Source organism: Opisthocomus hoazin, chromosome 1 (assembly GCF_030867145.1).
Source record: "Opisthocomus hoazin isolate bOpiHoa1 chromosome 1, bOpiHoa1.hap1, whole genome shotgun sequence".
Taxonomy (NCBI): Eukaryota; Metazoa; Chordata; class Aves; order Opisthocomiformes; family Opisthocomidae; genus Opisthocomus; species Opisthocomus hoazin.
Window position 1 is genome coordinate 125,802,806 of NC_134414.1, and position 13,972 is coordinate 125,816,777.

Sequence of the window (13,972 nt, forward strand, 5' to 3'; positions counted from 1 at the left end):
TGGAGCTTATATGCATACTGGTCCATTCAGTTTTCCATCAGAATTGATGACTGAATTAGTGCAAAACTTTCACAATGTGCAATTTTCCTGTATAATGTAGTAGACAATACAATATTCAGCTGTATTTTTCCAACCGCATTTTCTACCTATGCCAAACTCGGTTAACAAAACAAAGAAATCAACACGTTAAGAAAACTTTCAGACAATTCAAGTGGCCTAATTTTGTATAAAATGTATTTATCTTAAACTTCCCTTTCTACCTTCCTCCCCCTTCAGATTGCCAAAAATACAAAAAATGAATCTGGTAATGTAATCCCTAGTAAAAGGTATTGCTACTGTAAGAGAAACCTAAGAGTCAAACGTACTCTTATGCATGTGACTATCAGCTTTCTAATGCTTTCTAGGTATCATGTTATTGGTAGTAGGTCTGCGTGTCCACTCAAACTTTAAAATAATTATACAAAAAGTTAGAAAAATATACTCAATATTTGTTGCATAACTTTCCTATATTCACTCTATCATACATTAATCTTACAAAATGCTTTAGAACCATTTATTAGCTGCAAAAATACCAACTGCTGCGCAGCACCTGGAGCAAGGTCTTGGTGAGAACATACAGTCCAGTATTATGTGATCTTGAAAGTATTTTTCTTAGGTTTACAGCTATGTATTTTCACAAGTCAACCCAATAAATATTCACTACCATGTTCATATAAGCCTCCATGGACACGTAAGACTTTTCTTGATTTCATGCTAAATCCTGAAGAAGAGCTGGTGATGTGAAAAAGTAAATGACAAAGTCTGATTAACTAAGATAGAATGAACTCCATGTTTAATTGTCACCAAGTTATTTGCAACAAGCTGAGAGACTGTCATTTAAAAAATTTTCCTTCAAGAGCAAAACCAGTTTCTGATATAATTTTTTATAATATTTTTTAAAAGCCGTTTGTGATCCTGTTAAGCAATGACATCATGGGTATCACTGTTGGGTCTTTGGCGTATAGTCAGCGGGGGCAGAGGCTTTCCATAGACATCTGCATAAGAAATGCCAGAAAAGAAAAACACATTAATCTGTTATTTAGCATCTCCCTTGCTTAAAGGCTATTTAAATAAGGTAAATTCTTGCTTCCTTAATGAAAGCTAGGTAGCTTACAGGTTTTGAGCTAATTCCTACAAGCAACTTTCAGACATAGTGCTAATTAAATGTCTGGGGGTGTATTAGCCAAAACAGGGTTTAATTACATTTTGTTATACATGCATCAGCATTTCCAAGATCAAGCCCAAAGGTAATCTGTAAACATCCCTAAAAATAGGAAATGAGACATCCAAAGTGTACAAATAACAACTGAAAAAATGAAGTATCAAAATTTGAATGTTGCTGTAGCCAACTCTGCATTGCAATAAAGTTTTAAGTGACAGTAATGCTATGCAGCATCCAAAATTTTGGGACCATTTATGCATTGCACCTATCTTGAAAGCCATACTAAAATAACTATATTAAGAATTTTTACATAGAAGTGCAACATCTCCTTTTGTCAATAAAGGAGTTTAAAGTGGTAACATTTTTCAAGACAAAGTTATTAGGTACACCAGAAGAGAATAACCAGTATTTTCAAACATTTGTAATTGATATAAAAGAAAAAAAACGTGCAGACTGGTACATGCAAAGCATTTCACAAGCAAAATAATATCATGAAAGATGGTAAGAGGAAACAGGTAGAATTCAAGAAAAAATAAAAGCAGCTTTTTGACGTATTCAAATCTCAATTTCATTTATACAGACAATCTCCTCCCCAACAAATCCTTGATGACCTGCGAATGCAAAATTCAGCTTTAATAAATCATAATTTTCCAAGAAAAGTACATTCTATTTGTCCTACATATGCAATAACTTGAGTTAAATTTGCACTCTTGAGCTAAAATTAACAAAAGCAAGCTAGTTGGACTACATTACTCTAGGAATATGTGTACATGTCTGTAGGATCAAGGTTTTAGTTATCCTTACATTTAATCAGAAAAATAATAACACTTTTACATTATTGTTGTAAATATTTTGATTTTAATAGAGCTAATTCAGTGTTACAATAGCATGTGAAAAGCAACAGAACTGCAACAAATGACTGTAGGGTAAATGAAAACCTGTACAATGGATGTTTTTATTAGTCAGTTTCTTGAGGTCTGCCAATCAACTTTAGGACTGGCAGGCAATTTCACCTCCTATAATGAGAGAGGTTTATCATTCTTGCAAATGTATCCTCCAGGGACAATAAATAGACACTCATTACCTAGTGTTGTGCTAGAATCATTAGCAAGACTGGAAAAATTGCAGTCTTTAGTGAAAATAAGTGTATAATTAAAGATTTATATAATTTACTCTACTGCCTGTTAACTCTGCCTAAACATCCAACATAATATTCTCTGCTAAAAATGACACAAAAATTACCTAATATATACTCAATAGCCTGCTCACTAGCACTTCAGTTTTTCAGTTTGCACATTAAACCATGAAGACAGATTTATGTGTCTGAGAACACCTAGCATTAAAAACCAGACCTTTGGAGGTTGTTTCAACCTCACACTATACTGATTTTATGTATTTCATAAGCAAGGTCTATGATGTATCTGTGACACTTGAGCAGCAAGGTCTACCATATATCTGTGACACTTTCAAAAAAATTCATTTTTAAGACAAAAACAAAGGAATAACTGCTATCCTAACTGACAAAGGCCTGTACTAGAATGCATGGGAATATGGAGAGACACCTGCTCCTCTGGTTTTCCATGGATTAGCATAAATCAACACTACAAAAAATCGTATCTGTTCTGAAGCTTAAGGGGGTTTCTTGACTTACATTGAGGAGCTATCAAATGTTTCATAGATAAACTCTTGGACACAGACTTTGAGAGTACTCCTGAAAATAACCTCTACCCATAACCAAATTTCCTTAAACTTCGAAAAGCATACTATTAAAAACTTTTTTCTTTCCTTGCTCTTATGGACACTAACAATTATACCTGGAGTCCTGACAAAAGCATCTACTGGGCATCCTACTGGAACTGAGGTTTTACAGCCTGGTCTACATGAAGGTAGGTGCTCCTTTGCCCTATATAGAAAGGCTTTTCAGCCACTTGGCCAGTAACAGTTTGTCAAAGCAAATTGTTCGACAGAATACGATATTGCTATAGAAAACAGTGCACTTCAGAGAATCCCAAAAACCCACAGAAAAGAAAACCTTACTCAAGTCCCAGGTAGCAGAATTAAAAAAAAAAAAAATATCCAAACTTCAGGCTCTGACTGCAAATTGTGCCTTCAAGCCATTTATATCAATTAATCATGAAACCACTAAGGAAACCAGGGCTTTTTATTTCACAAAGGTTGAATGCCTGAAAAACTTAAAACCACCTTGACAGTAAATTTTGCGTAAAGCTGGGGAAAAGGAAAAAAAAAATAAAACCTGATTTATTTCTCTGCTGAAGGGACAACAAAAAAGAAGTTGGTTTTCAGAAAGATGCAGTTCAGGCAATATTCTAAAAAATGGATCAAAGGTAGGCTCCACTGGTCTTAGGGAAACTTGAATGAGTTTCCAAGCAAAAGCAGGTTCTCTGTCTGCAAAATATGTAAAAACTCATTGAAAAACACTGTTGCGTGACAGAAAACAGGCAAGCTAAAATCAGTGCAAGATGGACTTGGCAGTGTTAGGTTAACAGTTAAACTCAATGATCTTAACGGTCCTTTCCAACCCAAATGTAAGAAAAATGAAGAAATTATCATCTAAAACTGAAAAAGATGCAATATGACCATATGAAAAACAATCTTCCACTGTCTTCCAAAAATAGAAAATTGCAGTCATTACTGAAGAGAGAAATCAAGAATCTGTCTACTACACCTTGACATTTCCACTTATTAAACTTCTTTCTCCTATCAGTCTGTGAATATTCAGGGACACTGGCTCTTCAGGCAAAACAGCAGATCCCAAGCTTCATCACTGACACCTCTCCTTGCAGACCAATAACCTACTTTTCACTTGGAAGTCTCACTACTTCTGCAATCAAATTTATGTTAGGCTTTTCATCACAGCTGGGATTGCAGTCCCTCATTTGGACCTGCTAACATTCTGCACTTAATTCAGATGTGCCCACATGTCTTTAGCTTTCCTTCTCTTGAGAAAACACTTCTAAATCAATCACAAAAATCTTACAAACCATGCTTTTGAAACCATATGGAAAGAGTAGTAATGGGTGCAAGATGTTTTAGAGTATCTCAACAGGCAACACAAGGAGTCAGCATACCCACAGCAAATTCATCTGGATGGGGGCTATGGTCCCCAGAACTACACTGGGCCCATTTGGGTTCAGTACTGTGAAGAGATCAGCACTTCCAGATCAGATCATAACATTTTCTCCCATAATATCCTCCTAGGGAAGCTCAGAACTATGGGCTGGATGAGTGGTCGGTGAAGTGGATTGAGAACTGGCTGAATGGCAGAACTCAGAGGGTTGTCATCAGCGGTGCTGAGTCTAGTTGGAGGCTGGTAACTAGTGGTGTCCCCCAGGGGTATGTACTGGGCCCAGCCTTGTTTAACTTCTTCATCAACGACCTGGATGAAGAGTTAGAATGTACCCTCAGCAAGTTTGCTGACGACACCAAACTGGGAGGTGTGGTAGACACACCGGAAGGCTGTGCTGCCATTCAGCGTGACCTGGATAGGCTGGAAAGCTGGGCAGAGAGGAACCTGATGAGGTTCAACAAAGGCAAATGCAGGGTCCTGCACATGGGGAGGAACAACCCCATGCATCAGTACAGGCTTGGGGTGGACCTGCTGGAGAGCAGCTCTGCGGAGAGGGACCTGGGTGTCCTGGTGGACAACAGGTTAACCATGAGCCAGCAGTGTGTCCTGGCTGCCAAGAAAGCCAATGGGATCCTGGGGTGCATCAAGAAGAGTGTGGCCAGCAGGTCAAGGGAGGTTCTCCTTCCCCTCTACACTGCCCTGGTGAGGCCTCATCTGGAGTACTGTGTCTAGTTCTGGGCTCCCCACTTCAAGAAAGATGAAGAGCTACTGGAGAGAGTCCAGCAGAGGGCTACAAGGATGGTGACGGGACTGGAACATCTCCCCTATGAGGAGAGGTTGAGGGAGCTGGGCTTGTTCAGCCTGAAGAAGAGAAGGCTGCGAGGGGACCTAATATATACTTACAAATATCTGAAGGGTGGGTGTCAGGAGGATGGGGCCAAGCTCTTTTCAGTAGTGCCCAGTGACAGGACAAGGGGCAATGGGCACAAACTGAGGCACAGGAAGTTCCGGCTGAACATGAGGAAGAATTTCTTCCCTCTGAGGGTGACGGAGCACTGGAACAGGCTGCGCAGGGAGGCTGTGGAGTCTCCTTCTCTAGAGATATTCAAGACCTGCCTGGACAAGGTCCTCTACAGCCTACTGTAGGTGATCCTGCTTCGGCAGGAGGGTTGGACTAGATGACCCACAGAGGTCCCTTCCAACCCCTACCATTCTGTGATTCTGTGATCAGTGTGGAAACCAACAGGCAGCTTAGTGCAGAACCAGCCTGGACGTGGAAAAGGCATTATGGACGACAAATTAACCAGCCCTGCTGCATCTCTGCAGTCCTGCTTAGGTCTTTCTGCAGTATCATCTTTGCAGAGAACCTCAGACTTCTTCCAGTGTCCAGGTAACCCAAATCCTGTCCCCATGGCATCAGATAATGATGAATTGTCTACATACGGACAATGGCAACATACTTTGAACTTTCACTTTGAATGCAGTATGTGTTTGGACTCTTAAAGTAACTGGTCCTGTTACTTAGATACAATATTTAGGTGAATGCTGCTGTGCAAAAAACTTCAGATCGTTAATAGCTTCTGATATCCTGTGCCACTTAAAATTTTATAAGAGAATCTGAGATATCTTGTTCTTTTTAGTTAAAAAAGAAATAAGACTTGAAAAATCAAAAAGTTGCTTTCTACCAAGCAAAAGGGTTAGCTTTTGGTCAATGAAAATTGGCATTAAGAAATCAAAAAAGATGAAGAATGAAATGAATGTAGAAGTGAATGAACAATGGAGAATGCTTTAAAAAACTATAAAACCCCAAATCTTTTCAGTTACCAGCATGATGTGTTTCACCAAGAGGCTCAAGTTTTCGAAGTCTATTAAGTTTGGGAGTTCCCCAGCCAACTATAGGAAAACAAAGACAGTCAAAATGCGCCACGACTGCACTTGATTCTGATGAAATCTATAGAAGCCAGTTCTTTTTGGAAGAAATTACAGCATTTAGAAATGCCAAAAGTATGTAATATATTGTATGTATGGTGAATAATGATGAAGTACTTTGAAAATAAACTGATTTATCCTTTAAAATATTGATATTTTTAATCACTTTTTCATCAGCAAGTAGTCAATTTCTGACTCTCTTTTTATGAAAATAATAACATCTTCCCCCGCGGAACAGATCAATACTGCTGAAAGTTCATATCATGGAGTGGGAAACCGAATCAAAGATTTCCTAGAGCGTAAGGTGTAGTAGCTTATCTCTGTAAGAAGACCATACCAGTTTCATAATTCACAAACGAATATTTTAAAGGATTAATAACCACAAATTGAGATATCAATCATTGTTTGTTAGTACACTTACCTGGTGGAAGAGCTGGTGGTGGTGTAGGATTTTTGGGAACAGTATCCTCTGCATTAACAGGTTCTACTCTGTGGCCCCTTTTTAATTTTGTTTTTCTATTTTTTTTCTTATTGTTATCTACACCAAACAAATAAAACATTACATATCATACAGTTATATTCAGATAATATCTTAGATCATCTTCTAATGCAGTTGTTGGGGTGAGATACACCAGTATTTTCAGTCCAAACTTATACACAAAATAATGTGAAATGCAAAATTTACACCACATTTTGCTGTAGAAAATAAACTGTAAGCATAAAATATATGCAAGCTCTATGTTTTAATAAAGAAATTAAAGTTAGCTTGGTACTGATGGAAAGTGAACCACATACTTGATTGTGATAAAAATTAATCTAGTTTTCAGCTACAGTATCGTCATATCAACAAAGACGCACTTTTTTGAAGCAGATTTTCCAGTACAATAACTAATGATGCATTTCTATGTTTTCAATAAATTAAACTGACATGTGGTATCATGAAAAATAATATAGACAGAGGGAAGAACTATGTGAAAAATAACATTAAATGACACAGTAAAAGGAAGCAGTTTTACCTGAGTCAAGGCATTCTGAGGCTTGCTGTTCATTCTCTTCTTCATGCTGCAAAAGCTGTGCAGTTGTAGAATTGCACATGTCTAGTCTACTATCGCTTGTGTTTTGGCTACTGCTGCTTGATAAGTGCTGGGCATCCATTTGTTCCTGCTCTGTTTGCGATTTCACGACAATCGTAGCCTTTTCAGTCTCCAACCTTTGCCGCTTCTTTTGCTTTTCAATCTGTTTTTCATTCTAACAAAAAGTATAAGAATTTTTTTAACAACTTCTAATGCTGTAAACTGACTAATAAGACAGGAATATTATTTTAAAATTCAAAATGTTCCTAAAATATTTTTCTGCCCCACATCTAGCATAGAAAGTATTTTCAAACAGGTGAAGAAATTAAATATCCATTATCTTGTCCAGAGGAAGGGGGGAAAAAAAAAAAGTATTAACAGCAAAATAAGTGATCTTTAGGTTTACAGCCTGTTTTCTTGCTTTCTTTTTGGTCATATGACAAAAAAAAAAATGCTAGCTATATAAACAACATGAATGGTCCGAGCAAAAGGTTAGAAAACTCCTAGTTTCTCCCTCTTAAACTACTTTTTAAAATGTTTTAGTTACAATATGCATGCACAGAGCTTAAGCATCCAGAAAGTGCTACCACGATTAGAACAAAAAACAGTTGTGTCATACAGCCTCAATGATAGGCTGTTTCACAAGTTCTGTAGCGCTAAATCATCATCTCTGCATTATTCGCAGCTATACTTTTCCCTTCATACTCTGTATGTTATTATAAAGCGTATTATTGTGCATGTAGCTGACTTCACAACATATGTGGATTTGGGTGCTTTTGTCCAGGAGAGAAGCCAATGTTTTAATTACTTACTGGAAAAGTCTCTGAGAGTTTACATGTTTCTTGAGATTATGTTATCTCAAGGCAACTGAATAAAAAAAATATGGTACAATAAATAAGAACTACCTGAACTCAGAAACAGAGGTTAAGGAAACTTTATATATTAATATGCTTTTCATATTTCAAAGCTAAGAAAACTTCTCAATTGTCTCAGTTTTCAATAGAAGACAGGTTATGCTCAGAAATCTAAATAGTTGAAGTAGTCAGGGAGATTTTATGTGACTCCCTACATCACTGAAACACTTTACAAGAAACTAATAGACCTTGAATACTTTCCACTCCTGAATATGTAATAGTTTCATTAGGAAATGTGTTGTCATCTGTTTAAAATACCTTTATTTTACTGTGGCCACAAAACTTGTTGTCCCCAAATCAATAACAGGAGTTTTTGTTAACATGAAAGCATTGATTCAATGCACACAAAACAAAACTGCCAAGATTAAAATAAACAAATAAAATAATGCTGTGCATACAGATTTAGAACAATTCTTTTAAATGAACCATTTTTCTCATTACCTCTCAGACAATTGTTAGTGGTAGGTCTAAAACGATCCAGATTTCCACATATTCTCATACCTCAGAGATTACAGCAGATATAGGCTGGAAGGGGTTTTCACAGTTGCCAGGCTCAGTGTCTTCCTCATCAGGTGCACTTCTTCCTTCTTCTCTTTCCCTGTGTTGTTGGGTTGATGTTGTTGTTGTTGTAGTGGTTTGGGGTGTGGTTGGGTTTTTTTAGTGGTTTTTTTTGGGGAGTGGGGGGCGCAAAGAGCAGGGATGAACAAAGAATTATGAAGAAGCCAAGCCATAAATTTTACATAATACAGAACACTTATTAGGTCATCTAAGTCATCCTCCAATTCATGCCAGCTGATTTTTACAATATGCTTCTGTATTTTGAAAAAAATTCTACAGAAATCACAATGACAGGCTAGCACAAATAAAGCACAAATATACGTTATGGCAGAGGTAGAAACACATGCTACTATGTGCCAGAATGTTCAATCAGCACTTCAGGAAGTAAAAGCAGTTTCTGAGGACAGGTTATGTGACAGAATACATATGTAACTGGAAGGTTTTGATTGTTCAACAGTATGCTGAAATTTTCATGCTGAAATTTTCACACTGGTAATCTTCTATAACAATTGTTTCAAGGTGTTCAATTGCTTTAGAAAAAAAAGAATCTATGTGGTGGGAAACCAGACTATCTAAAACCTATTCTTCTATTTTTAATATACCTCCGTTTCTTATAATTCTAGATTCTTTTTAATATACATAAGTGCGAACAGGTACCAGACTGTTCAGTTTATGTAGTAACAGTTACGGAATCATAGTTGCTCCAACTAGACTCAGAAAAATTCAGAAAGACACATAATGCTCTGTATACGGTTGTTGCACCAGCACTAGTTATTTTCTATGTACCAGATCTCTATGTAAGAAATATTACATTACTTCATATTAAATAATATATATTAATAAAGTATACGCTCATCAAATACTTGTCATCAATGGATCTGATGGTACTTGTGCATAGGAAGTCACTGTTGCACCTACTTTACAGCTGCAGGGAAAGAGGAAGTAACCCCGTTGTTCAGAGGCACAGAGGGGAGTGAAAAGGAGGTCACTGATCTACCCATGAAACCACACCACTCGGAAGGAACGGCCAGCGCCACGTTAAAACTTACTGGCACTACCTCTCTCTCTGGTTTTCCATTTGGAATGAGGCAACTGCTACTAACATATCGTGGAGGAAACGCACTTTTAGAAAACATTCAGGGAAGCAAATCTGAACAAAAAGCAGTCTGGGGAATTATCAAAACACAGAATGATATAGAATTACACTGGAATCAACATTAACCTGTTTCTTACAGTAAGAAATCGATTTGATGCAAAACACCAAAATGCCACCTTTTATATTTGAGACAAGCCCTCAGCTACAGGCAAAACCAGCAGAAGTTGCTAGTTAGCTTTCCTCTAAGACACAAGAAGTTTAGCAAAATGTTTTAGCCTTTAATCCAATTTAGACCCAACCAGTTCTTCCACTGAACAATACAATCAAGATCACTGAGCGGGAACAGAATATATGGAAAATGCCCATATCATCAGACAATCTCTTTGAGACATGTTTCAAAGTCAGTCCTCCTCGCTACACCTCTCAGCATGGCACAAACCCAACACAGTCCAACATGGTCATAGGGCTTTGTCCGTGCAGAGATATCTAGCAGACTAACAGCATATGAATTTTTTTATAAGTTTGTGAAATATGTATGAAGACCATGTGAAATTCCAGGTGTTCAAAATGTGTTTAAGTAATTTACTTGCTGAAGTAATTACTTGCTGAAGTAAATCAAATCAGCAAGAATACAAGCCAAGACACTTACAGTAGCTTCACAGCTACTTCTCAGTAACTGAGCCTCAGAAATCTCTGCATATATAGGGCAGACAGGGGGACAGGGGTACTTTTTAAGAACGTTTCAGTAAAATGATTCACATCAGTCTCTAATAGAAACCATGGAGGGCTGCTGATGACCACAAAGGGCTTTGAAGGGAAGTAATAAATCACTTGTCCTGCTTCCCTCCCTGCATCATCTTAAGCCTCTCCATGCCTCACCTGCTGCATATCCTGAATGTAATTAAGCATAGTGTTGAACAGTTTTACATCTAGTCTTTGCTGTTCACATACGGGTTACAAAGTCTAACTTAAGTTAATAAAAGTTTATTTTAGAACACACTTGAAGGTAACTTAAAATTAAATGATAGGATTTATTTTTTCGGTTAGCCTCCTATAAAGTTATATTAGCAAGGGCAAATGTATTCCACATCTACATTGTGACTCTCATTCATGGCACATTTCCAGCATAGAGCAAATAAAATAAAGGGGATGAACCAGGCAAAAACTTGTAGGTCTTGAAGAAAGGCTCTAGCATTCCGGTCCATACTTCTAATTTGGAAGCTCTTGGCTTGTAAGCTTTAAATCCTTTATAACTTGGTTCCCATAAGGTGTATGTACAGGAATTAATCAAGTATCTTAGAGAAAGGGAGGAAGGGGAAGCAGGAGAAATTACAGAGAGAATACCTTTCTTCTCGTATCCTTCTCACTCGCTCAGCTCTTTCTAGTTTCTTTTGTTCTTCATATGCTTTTTGTTCTGTAGTGTCTCTTTGGATGCGCTCATTTAATGTATCAAAGTCTTTTGCTATGATATGTAGAAGCCAATACAAACCCTTTTTTATTGATTTATCAATTTTTTTCCCACAGCCCATAATAGCTGAGCAAGGTTCCTGTAAATATAAGAAGAAGGGTAAAACTATTTGCAGTTCAGACCACGTTTCTAGACTGAAAACACGAAATCATCCACATAATTGTTTACTGTGAAGCTTGCAAAACCATTGAGAAGTACGGGAAATAAATTTACATTTAGGTATTCTATAAATTTAGGTGCTTTTTTTGCCAAGATACAAATCACATTAGTTCTACCAAATTCCATTATTTCCATTCCCATTTCAAAAATACAAGAATACTGCACAGAAAACAGTTTTGCTGCTGGTTTATAAATAGTCCTTGTTATCTTTATCTAGTAAAATGGGAAAAAATGAGATGCAAGAGAATCAGCTTAGCTTCATTTCATGAAAGAAATGTTTGACTTGTTCATAAGCACCTATGGGATAAACAAAATCCAGTGTGAATTTGTCAATAAAACTGGCAAACCAATTCAATTTTTTACATCAGAACAGGTATTGTGGATAGGGATGAAGCAAAATATTATGCATCTTGATCGGAGTGAAACTTTTGTCATTATATTCTCCTCAGCAACCAAGAGAATCATGATCTAGACAAATCTACTGGAAGATGGGTGCAAAGCCCATTGCTAAATTAGTTTGGAATACTTTATCTAGCTTACATGCAACAATTCAAGGAAGTGGATTGACTGGAAGGAATGAAGAGGAGCACAGAGAGAAAAATCAGACAAAATCGATTATGAAAACACATCTGGTAAGAAAACATTGAAGGAACAGGAGTGGATTTCTTGAGATGAAAAAGCTTCAAGGAGATGTGATAATAGCTTTCAAAAACATAAGGTATAACTGCAGTTAGGAAAAGAGTAATTTGCTCTTCATGTTCACTGTCAGGAGAACAACTATAATGGGCTTTAATTGGAACAAAAGAGATATGACTTCATGCTAGCTTAGAACATGGAAAAGGACTAGATGACCTCTCAAGATCTCTTCAGAACTATTTTCCAGAATGTTTTGGAGCACTGTATGGGTCTTTTGAACTGTACTCTGAATAATAATTGAATAGATCCAGCTATGTATTTGACATGAAGAAATGCTGTTTCACACTCATTGCGTTCAGGATTTGTGTTCATGAATGAAGGAAGATTATAAAAGACTAACTCTCCAGTGTCAACACCTAAAAATTCTCTGTGTTATCTCTTCATTTGACAAGCATTTAAATCTCACTATAGGCAGATATGGTATATATGATTTACAACAGAAACAAATAATTCTGCCCTGTTTTGTCCCCCCCAGGTGCCAAACCTAGTTTGCATTTTAACACATTACTCCTTTGTCTAAACTGAGGTTCAGATATGAGTGTTGTTCACTATGGAACACTACAGCACTCTCTAGCAGAACCTCATCAGGTAGAATATGTATAGGCAATAATACCTTGTTTCTCTGAGAAAACGAAGATAAAACAATAGACAGCACTGGGGCATTTTTCTTCTCGGTTTGCCCCAAGATTATTGTTGCTGTAGTTCAGTTATAAAGTACAGACATTTAGAAATACAGAATATACAGACATATTAAAAAAAGAAAAAGACGAAGGTCATTCTCACTGACACTTTCATTTCCTGCTTCTTTTCAAAAAGGTGAAATACTAAACTTGCTGTCCAATTAAACGAGTTTTAAACCACATCAGTAACTAATTATTCTTACATCATTTCAGAATGGACCAGCAGGTACACTTTGAGGAACCTTGTTATAAAGATTTGTTCAACAGATCCAGCAGCAGAATGCCAAGGTGAGCAACTAAATTATGTGCAGAAGTTATATATACTGTGTCTTTGCTGGGACTGCAGGGTTTTAGTTTCATTTTTATGCTATGCAGCACAATCTCCTACCTTACTGCAAGCTTTAAATACGTATTAGAAAATTAAGCATCTTAAAATATACTTACAATTTGACATAAACACTTGTGTTCATTGACAAGCTTTTCCAGAGATAAGGACTCGATTACATCTGCTTCTGACAGAGCTCCTTCTCTGTCCTGCTTATTTGCCAGCCTTAAGAATAGATCAAAAGAAACACTTAGCACCCTGACACAAGAGAGATTCTCAGATCTCCAAAAGCTAAGTTTTTGACAAAAATAGGAAGAAGGGTAAGGAGGAAGTAAAAAGAAAATGCCTTGTTTCAGCTTTAATTCTTAACTGTTCTTAGTCCATGCACTATTTTCAGCAGATACTAACATTAAACAACTGCTAAGGTGCTTAGTAGTTTTTTAGTAATTATTAATACACAAAGCAATTATATTTTACAAATAAGAAGATGGATGCAAAAGACTGTACTGTTCTATATCTAGAGACACACAGTGCTTACTGTCTATGGATCAAAGTTCAGAACTTTTCAACTTCCCAAACCGTGTGCATTTCCTCGAATAATACTGCTTCATGATCATCTTGGGTATGACTACTGTCCAGAACTTCTCTCTGACATCGAACAAGTTGATATGTAATGTTTTGAACTCGCTCTTTGTAAGTAAAACTTTAAGCTCACAGGGAGGCACTTGCATGAATAACTCTAAAAAACATACTTTATTATTAAATAGAGGGAAGCAAAAAAAAAA

General features: G+C 36.9%; 1 protein-coding gene across 3 annotated transcripts in view; it reads right to left on the bottom strand.

The window, feature by feature from the left end:
* Positions 1-815: 815 nt before the first annotated feature.
* ARL13B (ARF like GTPase 13B) overlaps positions 816-13,972 on the bottom strand; it is a 49,560-nt gene continuing 36,403 nt past the window's right edge. For 2 of the 3 annotated variants that reach the window (XM_075434933.1, XM_075434917.1), the window contains exons 5-11: positions 13,307-13,412; positions 11,204-11,406; positions 8,707-8,803; positions 7,235-7,466; positions 6,640-6,756; positions 6,114-6,182; positions 816-1,034 (exon numbers count right to left, since the gene is read on the bottom strand). In XM_075434933.1, the coding sequence (XP_075291048.1) occupies positions 958-1,034; positions 6,114-6,182; positions 6,640-6,756; positions 7,235-7,466; positions 8,707-8,803; positions 11,204-11,406; positions 13,307-13,412 (901 nt within the window). In that variant the 3' untranslated portion in view covers positions 816-957. The remainder of the gene's footprint in view (positions 1,035-6,113; positions 6,183-6,639; positions 6,757-7,234; positions 7,467-8,706; positions 8,804-11,203; positions 11,407-13,306; positions 13,413-13,972) is intronic. The other variant, XM_075434924.1, reaches the window with a different exon arrangement.